This window comes from Salmo trutta, chromosome 7 (assembly GCF_901001165.1).
Source record: "Salmo trutta chromosome 7, fSalTru1.1, whole genome shotgun sequence".
In the NCBI taxonomy this organism is placed as follows: Eukaryota; Metazoa; Chordata; class Actinopteri; order Salmoniformes; family Salmonidae; genus Salmo; species Salmo trutta.
In genome coordinates this window covers 33,985,599-34,010,369 of record NC_042963.1, presented here as the reverse complement: position 1 = coordinate 34,010,369, position 24,771 = coordinate 33,985,599, and the positions used below count along the sequence as shown (strand labels likewise).

Below are 24,771 nucleotides of genomic sequence, written 5' to 3'. Positions count from 1 at the left end.
GGGCGTGTTGGGATGGATGTGTGTGTTTCCTCTCCTCATCCTCCTTTTTCCTAATGGGTGGTGACGTCTGTGTTTGTGTGGTGCTTTCCATCACACTCTCATCTTTCCCCTTCACCTTCTCTCCATCTTTCCCTCTCTCCCTTTCTCTGTCCTTATCTTTAACCCTCTCTTTCTTATCTTTCTCCCGCTCCTCTTTCACTCTCTCCTTCTCTTTATCTTTCACCCTCTCTACTTTCTCCTTCTCTTTCATCCTCTCCACTTTCTCCTTATCTTTCACCCTCTCCTCTTTCTCTTTTCCATCTTTCTCCAAATCTTTCCCCTTCCCTTTCTTGACTGGTGGTGTTTGTGTGGCTGTGCTACCATCCTTTCCCCTCTCTCTTTCTTTCTGGACTGGTGGTGTTTGTGTGGCTGTGCTACCATCCTTTCCCCTCTCTCTTTCTTTCTGGACGTGTGGAGGTGTCCTGTGGTGTCTTTCTTCCTCCTCTCTCTTTATCCCAGCCTGCTGTGATGCCTTTGAGAGTTCCATATCTTCATCTCTCTCTCCCTCCCTCTGCACTTGTGGTGCCATCTGTGTGGATGTACTGACATCTCTTGCTCCTTTTCTCTCCATCTCTTCTATCTTGTGATGCTCGTCAACCTCCTTTCTCTCCTTGACTTCCAGTAGTGTCTCTGTGAGTCGGTTTCCTTCCACTCTCTCCTCCTTGACCAAAGGTAATGTCAGTGTAGGTGTACAGCCTCCTCTCTCCCCTCCCTTCTCTTCCTCTGTGTCGTCTTCCTCCTTGCAAACTAGTGGCGGCTCCTGTACGGGTGTCCGTTCCCCGACCTCTTCCTTTTCCTCAGTCTTCACCTGTGTCCGTGGCTGTGTAGGAGTGTCCTCCTCTTTCCCCCACTCCTCCTCACTCTCCTCTGTTTCTTCCTCCTCCTCTATGACTTCACTTGTTGCCCTTGTAGAAGTACAGCTCTCCTCCTCCCTCTCTTGGTCCAGGTGGTATTGTCTGAGGCGGATGTGCCAGGCCAGGCTACAGACAGCAGACACAGTCTTGAACTGGTGCACCACTCCCCTGGGGATGAAGTAGATGTCGTCGTGGTAGAGCTGGATACGGGCATAGCGGATGCCCTCTCTCCTCAGCTGGTTTAGCTTGGCATCATCTATCCACTGCACACACTATGGAGGGGGAGAGTGGGAGGAGAGGAGAATGGGAGGGAGAGGAGAATAGGAGGGAGGAGAGGAGAATGGGAGGGAGGAGAGGAGAATGGGAGGGAGAGGAGAATAGGAGGGAGGAGAGGAGAATAGGAGGGAGGAGAGGAGAATAGGAGGGAGGAGAGGAGAATGGGAGGAGGGAGAGGAAAGGGCAGTAGAGATTATTTTGTTGGTTAAAGCCACCATTCACACACAATCATTGGTTAATAATCTGTTCTAAGGATCCATGTAGAATCCATTGATCTCAGACGTACCTGTGAGAGGGGTGGTTCGTACAGGTCTAGCTGGAGCCTCTGGACCACCTCTGGGAAATCTCCAGCGTGGAAACACACCACGTCTTTGGTTACCCTGGCAGGAGCATCACTACAGAGAAAGACAGTGGAGAGGGAGAGACTGTCATAAAGGGGAACTCCGGTGTGTACAGGTACGGAAGGGGGTTGTGGGTGTGTGTATACACACACTAGGTCAGGGCTACAGAGACCAGATGTGTACCCACCCCTCTCCGCAGCGCACGGCCTTGAGCACCCCCACGGCGGCGGTGGTCTGTCTCTCGAAGCCCTGTCCGATGTGGTCGGCGTGGGCTCTGGTCCGGTCCTCAAATAGCATCTCCCTGGGCTCGCTGGCCCGTGGCAGGTACTGCAGGTTCTTGATCTCATTGGTCGACCTGGAACAGAGGGAAATGTAAATGCATTTTTAAAATAAAAACTAAATGCCATAGGATGTGGCATGAGGATACCACAGACTGCTTCATTAAATTGAATGTCTTATGTCATGTTGGTGGCTTGCTGCAATGACTTGGTTCTTGTCCCTAGCAAACATAGACCTAGAGCAATCTTTTCACAATGGTGAACAAACAACCATGCCAAACAAAACCAAGCAACGCACCTCTTTCTCTTGAAGGGGGACTTTGGAATGTCAGCCACAGGGATCATCTGTTCCCCTGGTCTGACCCACATGATGGGTCCGTCGTCACTCTCTGTGGGGCTTCTCAGGCGCAGGCTGGAGAACGTGCCCCAGGGCAGGGTACGCTGGGACCACACACACAAGCTCATTTACTGGTATATATTTATTTCTGTTATTTCCGTTTATTTGATGTGAAAATAAAGAAAAGTAGAATAGCACTGTGCTGATGAAATTACACCAACATTCTCTCAGACACACACTCTAAACCAACCTCTAGGAAGGGAGATTCCTCCAGCATGTTGATGAACTCGGGGAAGTAGTCTCCCACCTCCTCGTCCACGGCCCCCACCAGGCTGACCTGCCGCATGGCCCCCGCACGGTACGTCCCCTGGGAGTAGGTACGCTTCACCTGGGGGCAGAGACACGGGAGAAACAGGTTAGAATATTTTTGCATTACCATGATTATGTAGCTGGTGACATTCTGCTTCATAAAAGTCCAATATCTTTAAAAAACTTAACTGCTGACATGCAAAACATTTTGGGATTGTATCAACAGTGGCCTAATAAAAAAATACCTAAAGATAGTTTGAGTGGATTTTCCCTTTAAGACAGAGGCTATAAGTTAGAAGCATATTAACCCATCATTGATTAGCTAAATATAAGGCTAACACTGCATTGAATGTATTACCTGAAAGAGGTAGGCTAGGACATCTTGAACAGGATTATCTATTTTGGATGCAATTTGAATGGAATTTATAGAGAAACACATAGTGATCGCGTGTTCAGTGATTTAAAGCAACAATATTCGAGTGATAGGCTGCAAAAAAACAAGGTGACCCCAGAAACCCAAATGAAGATGTGTAAATTAGACACAAATTCAGATATATTAGTCCTAATAGTAATGTAGCATAGGCTATGCTGCAGCAAATGTACCGGTCACAAGACAAAAAGTTACCAGCTGATGAGATACTTGCATTGTGAACTGCACTCCATACTGAGATGCACCGTCTGTACCCACCCAAAACGTTGATGATTGATCATGAAGACACCAGAGCAGAGAAGGCAGTAGAGAATCCACATTTATCATTTAATATAACAGTTCCATTTCACGTGGTGCTGTTCATTCCTAGAAATAATGCATTATAACTTACTGGTTTCTCTAAATTATTTATCCAAGGGAGTGGGTTTTGGCTGTAAATCTTAGTAAATCTCAGTAACCCGGTTCCCGCTATTAAACCCTAGTCGTCTGTCTATCAAGAATCCATATATTTTTTAAATGAATAAATGCAGGTTAGGTGGGTTTCCATCGCATTTTCGGCTCTGCTGATGGTTTTGTCAGGGAAAATGTTGCGCTGTGTGGCAGTGTGCCCACCCTGGTCTAGCCAGCGTGTCGCGGATGCATTGCGGGCTAGCTACCTACATGAGATTATTATGGACAAAAAAAGCGAGATTGTTTTTGTTTGTCTGTGGTCAGGCGTCGATCATAACGTCACCAAAATAAGACCCTCAATATGTTGTAGAGGAGCAGAGCTCATCACTGTGCACTTTCACCACCCTGTGGGGTTTCATTAAGACTTATTTCAGCTGTGGCCTGCTGCGCTGCACGCTTTCCCATGTTGTGGTGGGAGGACCACAGAACATGTCATCATATGAATCAGAGTTTACTTTGATATGATGGTTATTCTAAATAAGTATTTCCACCACCATTTCACACATAATTAATTGAGCAGACAAAGGAAGACCCCCCTTGTCTAGCGTATTTTGTTTTGTCGACATTTGGAGGGGTTGCCAAAAAATGTGCCGTTTCCATCAGGCCTGTTGTGATTTACTTTGCTCACATGGAGACCTGGTTAGTGAGCCATTCTTTCCTGAATTCAATCTTAACAGCAGATGATCACAACAGTGAGACCCTTTAGAAAGTGGCAGTGATGTCATCCATGCCATCTCTTGCACAGTTAAGGATGTGATGGTTGTACCTTTATATCATTACAGTAAGGATAGATATACACGTTAGTGCAAATCACTTACCCATGATGTTGCACAACGATTTAAGTCATCATTTTAGTCAAAGTATGATATATTTGGGCTTGAAGTGACAAATCAGAACTGCCTTCTGTGCAAATCAGTGTGAATGCGGTGTCTTTTCCTATTAGGCTTGGGCGGTAATTTACCAATACCATCAATGCCATTGAAACAATTTAGTTCGAAGTTGTTTTAATACATTTTTATATTTTAGCTACTTTTTAAGTAAATACCTGCAGTCAACTTGTGCAATACGTTAGGAGATAAAGATGCGTTTTTAATTTCACCTTTAACATAAATATTAATTATGAAGCTTGCCGTAAATCCAAATCACATGGTGTTTGTTGACAAGCACACAATGATGCAAGACTGGAGCCTTGTAAATCACTCACTTTTGTGGAGCATGTGCCAGGTGATCTAGTTACAGTATGGTATTCACAACTAAATGTTAGCCAGCTAGATAATTAATAACTATTAAGTTTACTGTCTAAAATATGCTAAATGCTCTGCAGTTGTGCATTTGGTTTGCTAATTTAGTAGCTAGTTAGCTATCTAGCTAAGTGGTTAGCTTCTTCCAAAATCAAGATTTGCTTGTTAACAGCAGATCAAACGCCTTGCTGTCTGAATCAATTTAAATATGACTGGTTACGTACACATTTAGCAGATGTTATTGTGGCTGTAGTGAAATGCTTGTGTTCCTAGCTCCAACAGTGCAGTAGTATCTAACAATTCACAACCATACACACAAATCTAAAAGTAAAATAATGGAATTAAGAAATATATAAATATTAAATTGAGCAATGTCAGAGAGGCAGCAAACTGTGTAGCATTTTTGAGTTACTTGTATAAGTTCATGAGCTGGGATGGCTGTCCTGCAAATACTTTAGGTCAGAGACTATAAAAAAAAGTTTGCAACGTGCTCGTTAGCATTTAGTTAGAATTCTATGAGATTACAGAGGATCAGTGGGGTTTGAAAATAGCGCCCCTTGTGTTCAGTGCCGGTACTACCGAATATACCGGTATGGCACAAGGCCGGTATGACGAACGGAAATAGGAAAGCAAACTGGTAAATAAACTAAAATGTACATTTTTATTACCGCACAAACGGTTTGGGGATGAGCCCTTCAGTGTGCAAGGTAATGGCAATCAATGTCACAAGAACAATACCACAGGTGGGCATAATTTCAAATTCACAGTCAGTATTGGCCCAATCAAGAGATCCCAGCAGAGGGAGCTGTGGGGGAAACATGAAAATCAAATAAAGACACACACAATACAAATAAATGTCATTACCTAAATCTTCAGCCTATTTATAACATACCACAAAAAAAATGTAAAAAATAAAATAATATGACCAAAGCTTTGCATGACCAAAGCTGGGATCACTGTAATATGTGGCAATGTCTATTACTCACTTCCTTGATCAACCTTGAAATAGGACTGTACATCAAATGATAAATCAGAGTCACAAATGCACCTAATGCGAAGGAGTTGGTTATATGGTAAACCTTCTTTTAATGAAGATGTATGATAACTGCTGAAATGAAGAAAGGTATTTCTATCAGTTTCTTTTCTATACACCTCAGTGTGCAAGCCATTGCCATCTTTCTTAACCAAAAACAAAACATGTTCTTTATCGGATACTAACATACATTCAATACACGGAATTGCATGAATGTAAAGAATTCCTCCAATTCAAGATCATCACCTGACCAAATGAAAAAAAATATATATATCTCATAAACACTTTGATAAACTTAGAATAGAGATTATTATTGTAAACGAAGTCCAAGTCAAATTTCCCCAGAAATACATTTGCATAATTGGCCGCAACTGGCGATCCCATAGCAGTTCCTTCCTTAAGGTCTTAAATAATTCTTAGTCAATATGTCATTAGTCAAGCTCAACAGTAAGTCAGTGGCGGGATCCAGTTATGTTCTTTGATTCAAATAATGTTTCATTGCATAAACCCTCTTGATAAGGAATATTTGTATAAAGGCTAGAGACATCCATACTACATAACAAGTCTTGAGTCCACCGAACAAGTCTCTAATTTCTTTAAAAAGTCTGTAGTGCCCTTGAGGTAAGAGGGAAACATATGTACCAAATCCTTAATATTAGAGTCCACAAATTGAGGAAGTGGCTTGGTATGAAGGTATGACAATCTGGATACCACCCAAGCCTATTTCCTATTTATTTTTTATTTAACTAGGGAAGTCAGTTAAGAACAAATTCTTATTTACAATGACTGCCTACCCCAGCTGCCCTATGGGACTCCCAATCACGGCCGGATGTGATGCAGCCTGGATTCGAACCAGGGACTGCAGTGACGCCTCTTGCACCGAGATTCAGTGCCTTATTTAAAAATAATATATCTATTTCACCTTTATTTAACCAGGTAGGCCAGTTGAGAATAAGTTCTCATTTACAACTGCGACCTGGCCAAGATAAAGCAAAGCAGTGCGACAAAAACAACAACACACAGAGTTACACAAACAACCTACAGTCAATAAAACAATTGAAAAATGTATGTAGTGTTTGCAAATGTAGAAGATTAGGGAGAGACTGCCAGAGGTCCGGACAACAGGCCCTCCCATTTGACACACTGAACTCTATCTGAGAAGTAGTTGGTGCACCAGGCGAGGCAGTCATTTCAGAAACCAAGGCTGTTGAGTCTGCCGATAAGAATGCAATGATTGACAGAGTTGAAAGCCTTGGCCAGGTCGATGAAGATGGCTGCACAGTACTGTCTTTTATCGATGGCGGTTATGATATCGTTTAGGACCTTGAGCGTGGCTGAGGTGCACCCATGACCAGCTTGGAAACCAGATTACATAGTGGAGAAGGTACGGTGGGATTCGAAATGGTCGGTGATCTGTTTGTTAACTTGGCTTTCGAAGATTTTAGAATGATGGATATAGGTCTATAACAGCTTGGGTCTAGATTGTCTCCCCCTTTGAAGAGGGGGATGACTGTGGCAGTTTTCCAATCTTTGGGGATCTCAGACGATATGAGAGGTTGAACAGGCTAGTAATAGGGGTTGCAACAATTTCGGCAGATAATTACAGTTGATTTGTAGGGATCCAGATTTTACAGCATTTTCAGAACATCGGCTGTTTGGATTTGGGTGAAAGAGAAGGGGGGGGGCTTGGGCAAGTTGCTGCAGGGAGGCAGGGCTGTTGGCCAGGTGGAAAGCATGGCCAGCCATAGAAAAATGCTTATTGAAATTCTCGATTATCGTAGATTTATTGGTGGTGATAGGGTTTCCTATCCTCAGTACAGTGGGCAGCTGGGAGGAGGTGCTCTTATTCTCCATGGACTTTACAGTGTCCCAAAGCGTCTTTTTTTTTTTACAGATTTAGTGTTGTACCTGGTAGGTTCCTTGATAATTTGTGTGAGATTGAGGGTATCTAGCTTAGATTGTAGGACGGCCGGGGTGTTAAGCATGTCCCAATTTAGGTCACCTAACAGTACGAACTCTGAAGATAGATGGGGGGCAATCAATTCACATATGGTGTCCAGGGCACAGCTGGGGGCTGAGGGGGTCTATAACAAGTGGCAAAGGTGAAAGACTTGTTTCTGAAAAGGTGGATTTTTAAAAGCAGAAGCTCGAATTGTTTGGGCACAGACCTGGATAGTATGACAGAAATCTGCAGGCTCTCTCTGCAGTAGATTGCAACTCCGCCCCCTTTGACAGTTCTATCTTGTCGGAAAATGTTGTAGTTGGGGATGGAAATTTCTGGATTTTTGGTGGCCTTCCTAAACCAGGATTCAGACACGGCTAGGACATCTGGGTTGGCGGAGTGTGCTAAAGTAGTGAATAAAACAAACTTAGGGAGGAGGCTTCTGATGTTAACATGCATGTAACCAAGGCTTTTGTGATTACAGAAGACAACAAATGAGAGCGCCTGGGGAATGGGAGTGGAGCTAGACACTGCAGGGCCTGGATTAACCTCTACATCACCAGAGGAACAGAGCAGGAGTAGGATAAGGGTACGGCTAAAGGCTATAAGAACTGGTTGTCTAGTGTGTTCGGAACAGAGAGTAAAAGGAGCAGATTACTGGGCATGGAAGAATAGATTAAAGGCATAATGTACAGACAAGGGTATGGTAGGATGTGAGTACAATGGAGGTAAACCTAGGCATTGAGTGACGATGAGAGGTTTTGTCTCTAGAGGCACATGTTAAGCCAGGTGAGGTCACCTTATGAGTGGGGGGTGGGACAAAAGGGCTATCGAAGGCATATTGGGCAGGGCTGGGGGCTCTACAGTGAAATAAGACAATCACTCACTAAAACAGTAATAGACAAGGCATATTGACATTAGGGAGGGGCATGTGTAGCCGAGTGATTATAGGGTCCAATGAGAAGCAATAGGTGAGTCAGGGAGCCTATTCAGTAGTTGCTACTACGCTAGGCGAGCTGGAGACACAGTGATTCAGACAGCTAGCGGGCCGGGGCTAGCAGATGGGCCTTCGGCGATGTTGCAACGGAAGAGCCTGTTGAAACCACCACGGACGATTACGTCGGCAGACCAGTCGTGATGGATCGGCGGGGCTCCCTGTCGGCAGTAAAGGGTCCAGGCAGCGTCCTTAGACCGCTGCGCCACTCGCGAGCCTGTGATATGACATACAAATTATTTTCAGCCTGTGTGTCTTTTACATTTTAGTCATTTATCTGACGCTCTTATCCAGCGTGACTTACAGTTAGTGCAGCAGGGACTCTGCTGTCGTAACTTCAGGGTGAAGCTGTTTCCACCATTGGGGTGCCAGGACAGAGAAGAGCTTGGACTGGGCAGAGCAGAGTGCTTGGGTTGGGGTGTAGGGTTTAAGCATAGCCTGAAGGTAGGGAGGGGCAGTTCCTCTTACTGTTCTGTAGGCAAGCACCATGGTCTTGTAGTGGATGCGAGCTTTGACTGGAAGCCAGTGGAGTGTGCGGAGGAGCGGGGTGACATGAGAGAACTTGGGAAGGTTAAAAGCCAGGTGGGCTGCAGTGTTCTGGATAAGCTGCAGGGGTTTGATGGCACAAGCGGAGAGCCCAGCCAACAGCGAGTTGCAGTAGTCCAGACGGGAAAGGACAAATGCCTGGATTAGGACCTGCGCCGCTTCCTGTGTGAGGTAGGGTCGTACTCTACAGATGTTGTAGAGCATGAACCTGCAGGAGCGAGTCACTGCTTTGATGTTTGCAGAGAATGACAGGGTGTTGTCCAGGGTCATGTCAAGGTTCTTTGCACCCTGGGAGGGCGACACTGTGGAGTTGTCAACCGTGATGGAGATGTCTTTGAGCGGGCAGGCCTTCCCCGGGAGGAAGAGCAGCTCTGCCTTGTCAAGGTTGAGATGGTGGGCTGACATCCATGTTGAGATATCTGCCAGGCATGCAGAGATGCGTGTTGCCACCTGGGTGTCAGAAGGGGGAAGGAGAAAAGTAGTTGAGTGTCACCCGTATAGCAATAATAGGAGAGACCATGTGAGGATATGATGGGGCCGAGTGACTGTGTATAGAGAGAAGAGGAAAGGGCCTAGAACCGAGCCCTGGGGGACACCAGAAGTGAGGTTGTGGTGCAGACACAGATCTTTGCCACGTCACCTGGTAGGAGCGACCTAACAGGTTGGATCCAATCCAAGAGTGTGCAGTTGCCCAGTCCTGAGAGGGTAGAGAGGAGGATCTGATGGTTAACAGTGTCAAAGGCAGCGGATAAATCTAGGAGTATGAGAACAGACAGTCAGCTTTAGCAGTGCGAAGAGCCTCCGTGACACAGAGAAGATTAGTCTTGTTTGAGTGACCCGTCTTGAAGCCTGAATGGTTAGGGTCAAGAAGATTGTTCTGAGAGAGATACCGAGAAAGTTGATCAGATACACAGTACGGTCAAGTGTTTTGGAAAGAAAAGAAGGGATACAAGTCCCTAGTGTTTGATGTCAGATGAGTCGAGTGTTGGTTTATTGAGGAGGGGAGCAACACTGGCCATTTTGAAGTCAGAGGGGACGCAGCTAGTGGTCAGTGATGAGTTGATGAGCGAAGTGAGGAAAGTGAGGAATGAGGGAAGTGAGGAATGAGGGAAGGTCTCCAGAGATGGTCTGGAGAAGAGAGGAGGGGATGGGGTTGAGCGGGCAGGATGTCAGGCGGTCAGACATCACTAGTCGCATGATGTCATCTGGAGAGAGGGGAGAAAGAGGTCAAGGCATAGGATAGTTCTGTGTGAGTGAGAAGCGGATGTCATCAACCTTGTTTTCAAAGTGGTTGACAAAGTCTTCCCGCAGAGAGGGAGGGAAGTTTAGTTTTCCTCCATTTTCGCTCAGCTGCCCGCAGTCCTGTTCTGGAAGTTCGCAATAAGTCACTCAGCCAAGGAGCGGGGGGTTGAGTCAGTCAAGGAGCGGGGGGTTGAGTCAGCCGGGAGGAAAGGGGACAGTGCGAGTCATAGGATGTGGAAAGGGAGGAGAGTAGAGTCGAAGATGCAGAATCAGGAGACAGGAGGGAGAAGGATTTTGCAAAAGGGAGAGACGATAGGATAGAAGAGGAGAGAGTAGTTGGAGAGAGAGGGAAGATTGCAATGGAGCATGACCATCTGGGTAGGGGCTGAGTGGTTAGGGTTGAAGGAAAGGGAGACAGAAAAGGAAACAAAGTAGTGACCAGAGACCTGGAGGGGGGTTGCAGTGAGTAAGATTAGTAGGCGAACAGCCTCTAGTAAAGATGAGGTCAAGTGTATTGCCTGGCTTGTGAGTTGGAGGAGATTGGGAAAGGGTGAGATCAAGAGGCAAGGGGAAAGAGAGAACTGGAAAGAAATGAATAGAAGGCAGATGTTGGGAGGTACCAAGAGCCATCATCAGGAAATGAGCTTATCAAGGTGTCAAGCTCATTGAGTAACTCTACAAGGGCACCTGGTGGGCGATAGTGTAAAGCTTGAGTGGACAAGTGACAGTGACGGCATGGAATTGAAATGAGGAGCTGGACAGGTGAGAGAAGAGAAAATCTCCACTTAAGAGAAATGAGTAGACCTGTTCCCCCACCGTGATGACCAGATGCTCTTGGACTATGAGAGAAAACGTAGTCAGATGAAGAAAGATCTCTAGGGTGATCCATGTCTCTGTCTGGGCCAAGAAGTTAAGGGACTGAAGGGCAGCGAAGGTTGAGATGAACTCAGCGTTCTTGACAACACTGCCAGAGACCCGGAATACCACATGGGTTGTGCTCGCAGGGCACACTAAATTAGAAGGGTTGCAGCCAAGGGGTGGGGAGCATCTGTAATGCCTATAGGGAGAGGAGCGAACAGATACAGAAAACACATAGTTGCCAAAGCTACAAAAAGAGCAAAAATTAGACCTGAAAATAACTAGGTAAGATAATCAAGTGAGAGTGGTGTGGAGCCTTCCTTTCTTTCCTTGAATAACTCCGCAGAACAACTCTGCAGAACCGTTTTTGTTTCGGCGTCGATCTTAATTTTGCGATAAAAGTGTCACTGACACGACCGCCGCATAAAGCTGCCGCTGAGAAACCAGGGGAGACTGAAGTACTAACACTAATTGCCTAGCAGAGGTGGAGAGCACACCTCCCTGTACTAATTGATGATTGCCTAGGAGAGGTGAAACCACTCTCCAATACAACCACTGATTACCAAACAAAGTCACAAATTGCCCCTTGATCCTGGTTGATGTGTAAACAACTATCTGCTAATTATGAGCAGTCAGCAGTTCACACACTGGCCGCAATTGATGGAAGATGTCAAAACTTGAGATAACAATTGATGGCAAAGTCAAAAATAGGGCAGTGGTTTCCATCTGTGGCAAAGTTCTCTCTAAATCAATGTTTATGACAAATCCAGCTCCAGAACCAGCCATAGAGTCTGCTGGCTAATCCTTTGAATGCGGTGAAATAAAAAAGCTAAACAGTAACAACAGATAACGTTTGCTAGCTAGATAAGGTTAGAAAGATAGCTAGCTAGCTAAGGTTAGCAGCTCGCTAGCTACACTGACAACTGTCAGTGCCCTATTTGCAGTGGCATGTATTCATGGATGCCAAGGGAAGCCAGGCGTCCCAAAAACATTTACCAATAAAATGTTTATTTATTTATCTTTCGTCTCTCTGCGTTTCATAATTTTCCTTCAATTCGCAAAAGGCGGAATGTATCACAGGAGAAAGTATCAGAGCGAGCGAAACAGCACCCCTCTTTCTCTACGTTTAGGCCATCTAATAGATGCTTTCTGGTCCAAACGAGTATGACATTGTAGCTGCCCATAGCATTCAAGGCAAGGGAAGCTAGCAGGCTAGCAAGCATTTGGCCTCCCTTGATTACAAAAAAAAAGTATAAAACATTTGCCAATCAGCGTTGAGCTAAACTGTGTGAGCTCAACTGGGAATGGTCCTGGCGCACCCAAAAAAACAGTCAAGGGAAGCCAGCTTGGATTTTGGCGTCACTCCTATGAAATCCCATTGAGAACATATGTCATTGATAGAAAAACTTGAATTGTTGTCCTCCGGTGGCTAGCTAGCTAAAATGGTCCCTTCCCTAAATTAGCCATAGATGGAAATAAGGATTTGGACTTCTGGTTTTACTTAATTCTTCGTACTGGCCAATGATTATAATGGTTATTCTGATCCAACCATAAATTCATACTGTGCCCCTGGACAAAGAGGATGGAAGTTCAATATGTAGCTAGATGTAGAAGGCTAACTTTAACTAGCTAACGTTGCCCATGAAAAGATGAAGTTAGGTTAGCGAGCAAGCATTTTAGTCAGGTAGCCTAGGACAACAAAAAATAAGTGTGTACTCTCTGACAGAGTGATAGACCATTTCGTCATTATGAAAGAGAGAAGGGTGGCATTGGCGTTTCTCTACAATTAGGGTGAGTCAACATGTTTTCTACTTACACGAACACACAGAAATCAGAACCATGGACAGCCACATATTTAGCTTACGTTGATTGTCACTGTATTAGACTAAGCAGAGGTGATTTGATGATGTTGAAATGGTCCCGGAATAGTGGAGGCAGCTCCTGTTTACTTTGCGACTTGCGGTAAATCTCTGTGGTTCTAAATCAATAGTTGTCTATTCGTACGAAAATGCCGGAAACATTAATTTGCTTGACCATGCTGTAGGTCATGTAACTGTCTGCTACATGCAATATGCTTTGTGGACTTGACAGAGGTTGCAATCCGGTTTTGTGATAAAACAAAGGTGTGGTCGAATTTATTATGCCACTGTCTTCTTATTGTCTCGGCCTTTAGTCCTATATATCACGATTGTAAGGCATATGAATTAACTTGTTATGTATGGGGGCAGTATTTTCACGTCCGGATAAAAAAACGTAGCCGATTTAATCTGGTTATTACTCCTGCCCAGAAACTAGAATATGCATATAATTAGTAGCTTTGGATGGAAAACACTCCAAAGTTTCTAAAACTGTTTGAATGGTGTCTGTGAGTATAACAGAACTCAAATGGCAGGCCAAAACCTGAGAAGATTCTGTACAGGAAGTACCCTGTCTGACCATTTCTTGGCCTTCTTTGTCATCTCTATCCAAAACAAAGGATTTCTGCTGTAACGTGACACTTTGTAAGGCTCCCATAGGCTCTCAGAAGGCACCAGAACGTTGAATGATGACTCTGCTGTCCATGGCTGAAAAACAGTAGCGCATTTGGTAAGTGGTCGATCTGAGAACAATGAGACTGAGGCGCGTGTGCACGAGGCGACACCATGTTTTTATTTTTTCGTCTTTGAACGAAAACAGGGTTTCCCGGTCGGAATATTATCGCTTTTTTACGAGAAAAATCGCATAAAAATTGATTTTAAACAGCGGTTGACATGCTTCGAAGTACGGTAATGGAATATTTTGTATTTTTTTGTCACGATACGCGTCCTTGCGTCACCCTTCGGATAGTGTCTTGAACGCACGAACAAAACGCCGCTATTTGGATATAACTATGGATTATTTGGAACCAAACCAACATTTGTTGTTGAAGTAGAAGTCCTGGGAGTGCATTCTGACGAAGAACAGCAAAGGTAATCCAATTTTTCTTATAGTAAATCTGAGTTTGGTGAATGCCAAAGTTGGTGGGTGTCAAAATAGCTAGCCATGATGGCCGGGCTATGTACTCAGAATATTGCAAAATGTGCTTTCACCGAAAAGCTATTTTAAAATCGGACACCGCGATTGCATAAAGGAGTTCTGTATCTATAATTCTTAAAATAATTATGTTTTTTGTGAACGTTTATCGTGAGTAATTTAGTAAATCCACCGGAAGTTTGCGGTGGGTATGCTAGTTCTGAACGTCACACGCTAATGTAAAAAGCTGGTTTTTGATATAAATATGAACTTGATTGAACAAAACATGCATGTATTGTATAACATAATGTCCTAGGAGTGTCATATGATGAAGATCATCAAAGGTTAGTGCTGCATTTAGCTGTGGTTTTGTTTTTTGTGACATTATATGCTAGCTTGAAAAATGGGTGTCTGATTATTTCTGGCTGGGTACTCTCCTGACATAATCTAATGTTTTGCTTTCGTTGTAAAGCCTTTTTGAAATCGGACAATGTGGTTAGATAAAGGAGAGTCTTGTCTTTAAAATGGTGTAAAATAGTCATATGTTTGAAAAATTGAAGTTTTGGGATTTTTGAGGAGTTTGTAATTCGCGCCACGCCTTATCATTGGATATTGGCGAGGCGTTCCGCTAGCGGAACATCTAGATGTAAGAGGTTTTAATATGAGTCTGGAAGGAGAGTTTACAGTCTAGCCAGACACCTAGGTATTTGTAGTTGTCCACATATTCTAGGTCAGAACCGTCCAGGGTGTGACATTGTGTATGAACTTGTGGGTCAGTAGCTGTAGCATTTCTTGCTTGGTCTTAAGCACATGAGCGGCTGTTGTGCTTCGGTGGAAAAAGGATACCACCTTCGTGATCCTCCCAAGGAGGCGGTCCATCTGGTTCACTGAGATTCCCCTTTGGGATGCTAAATTGATCACATGCAAAGCAAGCTATCTGTGGCCCCAGTCCAGCTTCCATCACTGCTTTTACTTGGCATTAACTGTTGTGATTGGGATATTGCTATTGGGCCTCTCTAGCTTCCACTCTGCTAATGCTCCTAGCAGTACCAGCGCCAGATTTGTGCCTGTGTGAATCTGAGGGAGCGTGTCTGTAGCACCGGACTTCGCAACTCCCACTCCTCTGTGGTGTAGTGAGAAGTCAGTCACGTAGCTTTCCGTTGCCCTGGAGGTCAACCTGTATGTGGTGAGGGCAACAGAGGATGCCTTGGATAATTCGTCAACACTTTTATCTTTCCCTGTCCATAAAGATCTGGCACGATCTTCATACTGAAGTGGGTGCGTGAGGGGATTTCGTAGCGTGGCTCAAGCAATTTCACCATTTTTTTAATTCCTTTTTTTCCCACAACAGAGTAAGTGCGCTATTGTTCAGATGTTTCCCTACCGGAGTTACACTGTAATAGCATCACTGCTATTAGCTTCATGACATACTATGGAACACCGTTTGGGTCTTTGCGTGTCAAAAAAGATATGACAAATCATTTTGTAGCGTGGCTCAAGCAATTTCACCATATTTTTAAATCCTTTGTTTTCCACAACAGAGTATGGCCTCATGTCTGCAGCGATAAACATCCCAATATATTTGGTGATGGCTTTAGCCCAGTCTGATTCTGCAGCAAAGGGCTGCTTAAATGCCACGGTGAGAAGTTGTCTCTTGGCTGAGTTGGCTCCTGTCACTGAGACACCAGGTTGATGACGCTTTAAATGTTTGGCCATGCTCAATGTATTTCCATGATCATACGACTTTCTTGTGGCACAATGCCTACACACCGTAAATGATGATGTCCACCCCCCTTCTTCCGTCATCATATTTGACAGGGAAGCCAAGATGCTCCCATACATGAGACTTAAATGAAGCGGGAGGCTTTTCCAGTTCTTTACCTCCTCCACTAGCCATGGCTGTCACTGCTCTATTTTATTCTTTGCTTTTTGCAACGCGAGCATCCAGGATTGATTCAACATGCCCCGTTCACGTGAACAGTACACACAACTGCTTAAAAAAAAAATCAAATCAACCTTCAGGCTTCAGAGTAAAACACAGCACGCATCTGTCTTGTCTTTATCTTTTCACTGCAACGAGATTTAGGGAATTACTACTTTAAAAAGTAACAGCGGCAGTAAAACTGTTTCACACTATGATGATTAAACTTTGCAATTGATCCGCAGTTCACATGCGTGCCGAACCGTGGGGGGTGATCCGTACGGATTAACTACGGTCCGTTACACAACTAATAGTCACTTTAATAACTTTACCTACATGTACATATTACCTCAACTAACCGGTGCCCCCGCTCATTGACTCTGTACCTTTACCCCCCCTCTCCGTATATAGTCTCACTATTGTTATTTTACTGCTGCTCTTTAATTACTTGTTACTTTTATTTCTTAACCATATTTTTTAAAACTGCATTGTTGGTTAAGGGCTCATAAGTAAGCATTTCACTGTTTTATCCGGCACGTGACTAATAAAATTTGATTTGACATAGTTGCAAGAAAAAGTTTGTGAACCCTATGGAATTACCTGGATTTCTGCATTGATCACTCAAAATGTGGTCTGATCTTCATCTAAGTCACAATAATAGACAAACACAATCTGACTAATCTAACAACACACAAACAGCTGTACATTTCACATTTTTATTGAAGACATTGAGTAATTATTCACAATGCAGGATGGAAAAAGTGAGTGAACCTCTGTGTTAATGACTTCTCCAAAAGCTATTTGGAGTCAGGTGTTTCAATTAAGATGAGATTGGAGGTGTGGGTTGCACAGGTGCCCTGCCCTTTAAATAAAGGCACACAAAGCCTGGTTACTGACAAATCTGTTCTTCTCCAGAAAGATTGGTTAGTGTGAACCATGCCTCGATCCCAACAACTTTCACAGAGCCTTAGAATACGCATTATACAGATGCACGAAGCTGGAAAAAGTTACAAAAGCATTGCTAAAGACCTTAGTGTTCATCAATCCACGGTAAGACAAATTGTCTACAAATGGAGAAGATTCAGGACTGTTGCTACTCTCCCTAGGAGTGGGTGTCCTGCAAAGATCACTCCTAGAGCAAAAAAGGGCAATCCTGAAAGAGGTGAGAAATAACCAAAGGGTAACAGCAAAAGACCTCCAGAAAACTCTACAAAAAATGGAAGTCTATGTTCATGTGTCCACTATCAGAAAAACACTGAACAATGGTGCTCATGGAAGGACACCACGAAGGAAACCAATGCTGTCTAAAAATAAACATTGCGGCATGTCTCAGGTTTGCCCAAGACCGACCACCTAGATGTTTCACAACGTTTCTGTGAAAATATGCTGTGGACAGAGACATTTTTTTTACTTTTTGGGAAAAATGCACAACGCTATGTGTGGAGGAAAAAGGGCACTGCACACCAACACCAAAACCTCATCCCAACTGTGAAGCATGGTGGAGGGAGCATCATGGTTTGGGGCTGCTTTGCTGCCTCAGGGCCTGGATGCCTTGCAATCATTGAGGGAACAGTGAATTCAAAAGTGTATCAAGACATTTTATAGAAGAATGTCAGGGCAGCAGTCTATGACCTCAAGCTTAAGAGAGGTTGGGTGATGCAACAAGACAATGACCTAAAGCACACAAGTAAATCAAATAAAGAATGGCTGAAAAGGAAGAAAATGTGTGTTTTGGAATGGCCAAGTCAGAGTCCTGACCTTAACCCAATTAAAATGCTGTGGCATGACCTGAAGAGGGCTGTGCAATAAAGACAACCCAGAAATATTGATGAACTGAAACAGATGAGGGTAGGAATTAGGGACGCACAATATATTGGTGAATATATCGGACCTGGCCGATATTAACTAAAAATGCCAACATCGATATCGGCCCAATGTCTAGTTTAACGCCGATGTGAAAAACCGATGTCAAAGCTGACGTGCATACCTATATAACGTAGGTACATGACATAATGATGCCACGTAAAACACAGCATTCCTAACCTAGCCCAGAATGTCTGCTGTGTGGATCGAGCAGTCAACAAGTCGAGCAGTCATTCGTGGGTGATGTTGGTTTTTGCGACTGGTTGAGCACCGGTACATACTAACGTTACCAAGTGCGCTATTGTTCAGATGTTGCCCTACCGAAGTTACACAGTAATAGCGTCACTGCTATTAGCTTCACGACATACTATGGAACGCTGTTTCGGTCAAAAAAGATATGACAAATAACACTATTGACAATAACACTATTTGAGGCGTTAAATAAGCTTTTAATTTGACACGTCAAATAACACAGTTCTATTATAGATTGTGTGTTCTGAATTTGCATGTGCAAGCCAAGCGCCACCACTACTATCAGTGGCACTGTCAAAGCTGTACAAAAAAAGTCTGCAAACACCGGCCACGAACGATGTGTTTACAATACCTCGTTGGTAATAAAGCATCATTTCTTTGACTGCAACTTCTGGGGTAGCTAGCTTGATACCTCGCTAGCACCAATACAACCAGCCTGAAAACAATGACCAGTAGAACCTGCAGTCATTTTCACTATTCTTAGCAATGATATAGGAATCCTTGTGAGTAATTATTAGCTAGGTAGCCACTTGTTGTTCGCCTATTGAAATGTAACTTTAGTTCATGAAAATGAATAGCTAGCCAGCTACTTAACCTTGTAGCCCAAAGCTAACGTTATAAGCAGCCAGCTAGCTTCTTCTGGCTAGTGAGGCTCGACCTGACAGGGTTATGTGTTGTGAAGCTAACAAGAAGGATTAGGCATAATAGCGCAATTTGCAGTCTGCCTTTCAAAATACAAGTACCTCTTTGAAAGTGATGCAGAAGGTTACAATTAGTGGAATCATGCCATATTTATACTAGATAACGTTAAACAAGGTAGGAATGTGAAGCAATGAAATTAGGTATCAGTCTACTCGGTGACACCAACAGAATACAACTGTGAAGAGTTCATGCAAATATTAGCGTTGTAGCTCTTATTGCGGGACTGTGACCAGTCAGCCTGTTGTGTGTATTGACATTCATATTGCACTGTACAGCTTTACCTAAGGATTGGGGATCAATGAAATGGGGTAACAGTCTATTCAATACCCAAGCTATTTTTTCCCCAACGTCCTCCTCAGAGTTATCAGACTCCAAAACATCCACGTAGTATCGTTTTTCCTCTGGAATAGTGTTCAATACACACAAGTTGACAATAAATGTGGTTCAATTCACAGTTGTTTCAGGGTCCCACAATAAGAGCTATGATGCTAATGTTCTCTGGGTGTCACTGAGTAGACTGATACCCCATGTCATTGATCCACAATCCACAGGTAAGGCTTTACAGTGAAATAACTATGGCCCCAATGCAATTATAAAGTATAATAGATTGTTTGATTTCAACAGCTTTTTTGTCAATTTAACAAATTATTGTCTTTTGTTGATTTTATATAACATTCCAATCTCGTTTAGCATGATCTATTCAATTATGGCCTAATTCTACTATTTGTATTCGCTTGCGTCACTGTCAATGACATACTTTTAATTTGAAGGCTAACCTCAAAGTCCACTATTGTGGCTAATCCTTATTGTGGCTAGCGTCACAGATGGGTCCCACCACCATAAATCAAATAAGAACTGTCTTATAAATGAGGGTTATTTTAGATGACACCTAGGTATATAGTTAGCTAGCTAACTATAGCTACTGAAACAGATGTTTTGCCATGTTTTTGGGGAAGAACATTGTTTGCATCCATGAGCTAGCTAGCTTTTTTTATGACCAGCACAGTAGGTGCGTGAGACAACTTTACCAGCATCATAGCATATGAATCGATGAATCGTTGTGACATTTGAAATACGTGAGATAGTGTAATCAATGTGTAATAACTACTTAAAAAATGTATGAACGCGTTAAATTATTATGTGATGTGCAGTCATATTCAGGTCCTGATTGGTTAACAAGCTTATTTGACACGTCAAATAGTGTTATTTGACGTTTATCTTTTTTGACATGCAAAGACCCAAAAGGCGTTCCATAGAAATCCTGGTTGAGAAGGAAATGACTGAACAAATGAACAACGAAACAGCACAGCAAGTATGTGAGTTGTGATGATGTTTTACAGGTAATGGGGACATACGTAAATGGCAACAAAATTATTTTTGGGACAGTGTGGTGTGTGTGTAACCTTCATTTAACTAGGTAAGTTAGTTAAGAACAAATTCTTATTTACAATGACGGCCTACCCCAGCCAAACCTGGACGACGCTGGGCCAATTGTACGCCGCCCTATGGGACTCCCAATCACAGCCGGATGTGATACAGCCTGGATTCGAACCAGGGACTGTAGTGATGCCTCTTGCACTGAGATGCAGTGCCTTAGACCGCCGCATCTGTGTTTGTGTGTCAACTATTTCACTGTACTAGAATGCATAAGGCCGCTAACATTTTAAATATCGGTATTGGATATTGGTATCATCCAAAAATGTCATATCGGTGCATCACTAGTAGGAATGATTCAAAATTCCTCCTCAATGTTGTGCAAGTCTAATAAGCAGCCACAGGAAACGTTTGGTGGAGGTTGTTAAAGGAAGATCTACAAGTTACTAAATTCAAGGGTTCACTTTTTCCAGCCTGCACTGTGAATGATTACTCAATGTATTCAATAAAAAATGTGTGTGTCATTAGTTTATTCAGATTGTGTTTGTCTATTATTGTGACTTAGATGAAGATCAGACCACATTTTATGAGTAATCAATGCAGAAATCCAGGTAATTCCAAAGGGTTCAAACTTTTTCTTGCAACTGTAGGTTGTAATATGGCTATGGGTCGGGGGGCTTGGCTTCCCCAGTGATTTTACCCACGCACCGCTACTGCCTATTTGTTGTTTATCAACTATGTGGAAATTCCCACACCCAATTTGTGAATAAGTACAAGTAGCCTTTGTCATTCTTCGGAACTCACTAGGACAGGAAATTACATTGAAATAGCAGCAGGAACTTCCTCTGGAGGGTCCTTTAAAACCCTTAGACTAAAATGTTTGTGCCCCCGCGGAAATCTAACATAAAAGAGATCCCCATCAAAATCCATCCGTTTAAGCTAGAAATATCCTGGTTTTTTTTGCATAGGCTGTGTCTCAATCCATCACATCCGCTGTTATCGCCCTTCTGTATCTGCGGTGAAAGGTGGCAGAGCTAGAGTGGTGTTTGTCAGATCATGAGACATCCCGAAAATCGGTCTTCTAATGAAAACGTCTGTAGCGTTCGAACAGGTTGGCCTACAAACTATTATGAACACTCTAATGAAAGATGAGACTCATGAATAGGATGGTGCTCTCCGTTTTGCACAAGATTCATCTGAAGGTCCCTGGTACCATACCAGTATGGAGATAGTTTAGTGCCTAAAATAAGGGGATAAATACATGTACAAATAAAAATTGTTTCCTAATCTTTATCTCTCTCAGATATAGGACAGACACTTCAGAATAAACTTCCTTTTGATTTTTTAGGGGACTATCTGTTGTTCCATGTAGTAAATCAGTCATTCAACGAGTTTCTATTGGCTAATAGCAATAATGCCAAATTCAATGTTTCATGCAATCATTTGTTTAGTTTTTTTAAATGTATTTTTTTTTATATACCTTAGGGGGTCTTAAAATTCTAAATCAAATAGCTAAATAATAGTTGGCATCACAATCTTAAAACAATTCCATATGTTAGCTTAAAACCCCCCGGTTTAGACAGGGCTTCAATTCTAGAGGGTTATTAAACACTGCCCTCTCACCATTCGGTTTACAAATCTCCACTGACCTCACATATCAACAATCTTTAACCTCTCACCTGCCTTACCTCAGGAGGCCTGACGCCGCATGCAAACACAAACAGGAAAACACCTAAAATGCGCAATTTGAGTATGTTGTTGTTTGTAATGTGTAAGCCCAGTCCCACAGTCATCCAACCACTATTATTCAGGCTTTATTTGGGAGACTACATTTACAACTGTACTTTTTAAAGCACATTTTAACTCATGCTTCTCTGCCAGATATCACTGAGTTGGTACATGCCACTGTAATGATAAAAGCTTTGTTTACCTAACCCGGTGTACATCTCATGCAGCCGTGTGATAGTGTCTGCTAGTAGAGACAACTCTGAAACCTGTGCAAGCTCTGTAACAAAACAAACTGCTGCCGTGTGTTTATTCTTAACTGTAAAACTGGAACTTGGAGGGAATGACCTCGTAAGGTTAAAACGTGAGGAACTCAACCATCTGTGGTCATGCAGATTTGCTACCTTTAACCCGCTCACACAGTGGTTAGTCATGTAATTGATCAAGGGAATTCATCTAGCCATACAATAATATCGAGATTTTTTAAAAATAAATAATTCATTCATACCAGAAACATCTAGCAGTAGCAAGTGTCTGTCTTATGCCCCAATTCACATAGCTAATGGCAACCGAAGCCCACTAATAATCCTTCAACACGCTGCAATGTTTGTTCACATGATAGAATCACATTAAGTAGTAAGTGACGGCCTGTCATCTTCAGCATCGCTGAATGCTCAACCATGTGGTGTCTCACATAGAGAGCAGTAGACCTTTCAAACTATCTGCAGGGAGGAAGGAAACAGGGTTGCTAGGATACAGGACTAAGAGTCCCTGGTCGAGGGGAAATATAAATGCAGATTCTGAAAGTAAACAAAAACACTCAGAGAAGAGTGAAAGAGTCACTATCAGAACCTACTGAAGAGTCAAGGAGTCACACTAGCAGAGCCTAGTGAAGAGTTAAGGATTCACATTAGTAGAACCTAGGGAAGAGTCATGCACTTTGAAGTCACACGTATACCTCAGCACCAGTGTGTGAAAGTGGCTGGAACTGAGGTGGTGATTCTTTGGGATGATTATAAAGCATTCTCATCCATCCACTGACCTGAGTGTGGAAGTTGGCCATGGTGGTGGTCTCTATATCCTTCTTCCCCAGCACCTCCATCTTGACCGGCGCATTGGGGAACTTGTAGGAGAAGTAGTCCAGAAAGTCTGGTAGGTAGGAGGCCGCTCCATGAATGATGCCCATGACGTAGTGGGCCGCTTCAGCTTGGTCCTCGCTGAATGACAGGGTGACAAATTCCTGGGCGAAGCGCTGCATCTCGGCCGGGGAGAGACAAGCCAGCTGCTGGCAGTAGGCGTGGGCCACCGAAGCTCCTCCGTTGGCCTGCTGCTCCACGTGGATCAGACGGCCAAACTCCAGCCCTGACATGCCCTGGGACTGGGCACTGTGGAGGGGGGAGCCATAGCCCAACCTCTCCCTGACCATGGAGGCAGTGGAGGTGGACACGGAGGTAGTAGTGGTGGTGCTGGAAGGATCCTGATGGGGACTTGGGAAGGTGTGGAAGAAACTGTTATTGGTGATGTAGTTACTCCTGTCTTGTGTGTTGAGCAGGTCCGGCAGGTCCACAGACACACCAGAACACACCGTCTGACTGGAGCGGTGGTACATCTTGGGTCGGCTGCGTCTTTCCCTCTCGCAGTCTTTGTGCTTCTTTTTCTTCTTCTTCTTTAGCTTTTTCAAGAGGAGCTCGTCCTCCGAGTTGACTTTTGGCTTCTCTGTTGATTCTGCAAGGAAGAGAAGACAGTGTAAGCCAACAGGTGTAAATAAGATGAGTGCATGACTTACCTACTTCACAGCTTTTGACTCAATTTATTATGAGGGAAGCTAAAACAGTGTGAAAACCTCACATAGAAATGACCAACTTGGCATTGAATCTCCATGTATTCACCATTATTTATTTTTAATCCATACCTTTCAGTGGAGATTTCACCTCTCCGTTCTCCATTTTATTCACAAGCATAACTTGGTGGTTCTTCTCCCTGTCCCTCTCTTTATCACTCTCCTTTTTCTTCTCTCTCTCATCTTTGCCAGTGTGGTCTAAAATATAGAAATTGAATACAGTTTAGGTAACAAACACATTGATTCTGAACCATCAACATTTAATTCAACTTAATCTCAACTGTAGGCCTTTAAATCAGTCAGTGGTATAATAATCTACTGGGCCTAGTAGCATTATGTAGGCCTACTGTACAGTAGCAATGCTTAACTAATGTTATCAGCTGGCTTTAGTTATTTCAAACCTAGTTTTCATGACTTTTTACATTCCATCTGTGATTTAAAAGACTGACAATGTTGACCCTACCACACGCTGTATCACCGTTCTCCGTCTTTGTATGGCAACTCCCAGGGTTCACTTTCTCCATGAGTGAACTCTGCGTTTTAGCACTCTTCTCCTTTTCCTTGTGCCGTTTCTCATTCGGCTTCTTCACTTTCGCAGGAGAGGCGAGAAAGTTGCTGATCTTGAAGATCTTTCGTGTGAGAGCTGGCGCGGTGGAGTTGCTCGGCTTGGCCGGGCCGAAACTCCATTTCGCTGGGCTTCCATAACTCTGCTTCCCGTTGTGTTTTTCCCCTGCACACACTAAGTCCCCGTTCAATTTATTGTGTTTCAAACTCTTCTCCTCGATTCGGACTTTCTTTGGCGGTGGAGGGTAGACATCATTGGAAGACTGTAGTCGACTCTCTGGTGGTATTTTGGGTACCAAGGGGTTTGGGGGATTTGTTTTGCCATTAGCTGAGAAATGCATGGAACCTACGGACTCGGCCATCTTGGAA

General features: G+C 43.5%; 1 protein-coding gene across 1 annotated transcript; it reads right to left on the bottom strand.

Annotated features, from left to right (window-relative positions):
- Window positions 1-220: 220 nt before the first annotated feature.
- LOC115197284 (round spermatid basic protein 1-like) lies at window positions 221-24,771 on the bottom strand (the record flags this gene model as incomplete). Its single annotated transcript, XM_029758669.1, has 8 exons — window positions 24,302-24,771; window positions 23,911-24,036; window positions 23,041-23,723; window positions 2,376-2,513; window positions 2,087-2,229; window positions 1,698-1,865; window positions 1,456-1,564; window positions 221-1,165 (listed from the first exon to the last, which is right to left on the bottom strand). Coding segments are annotated over exons 1-8 (2,775 nt in total), but the record flags the coding sequence as incomplete, so codon positions are not given.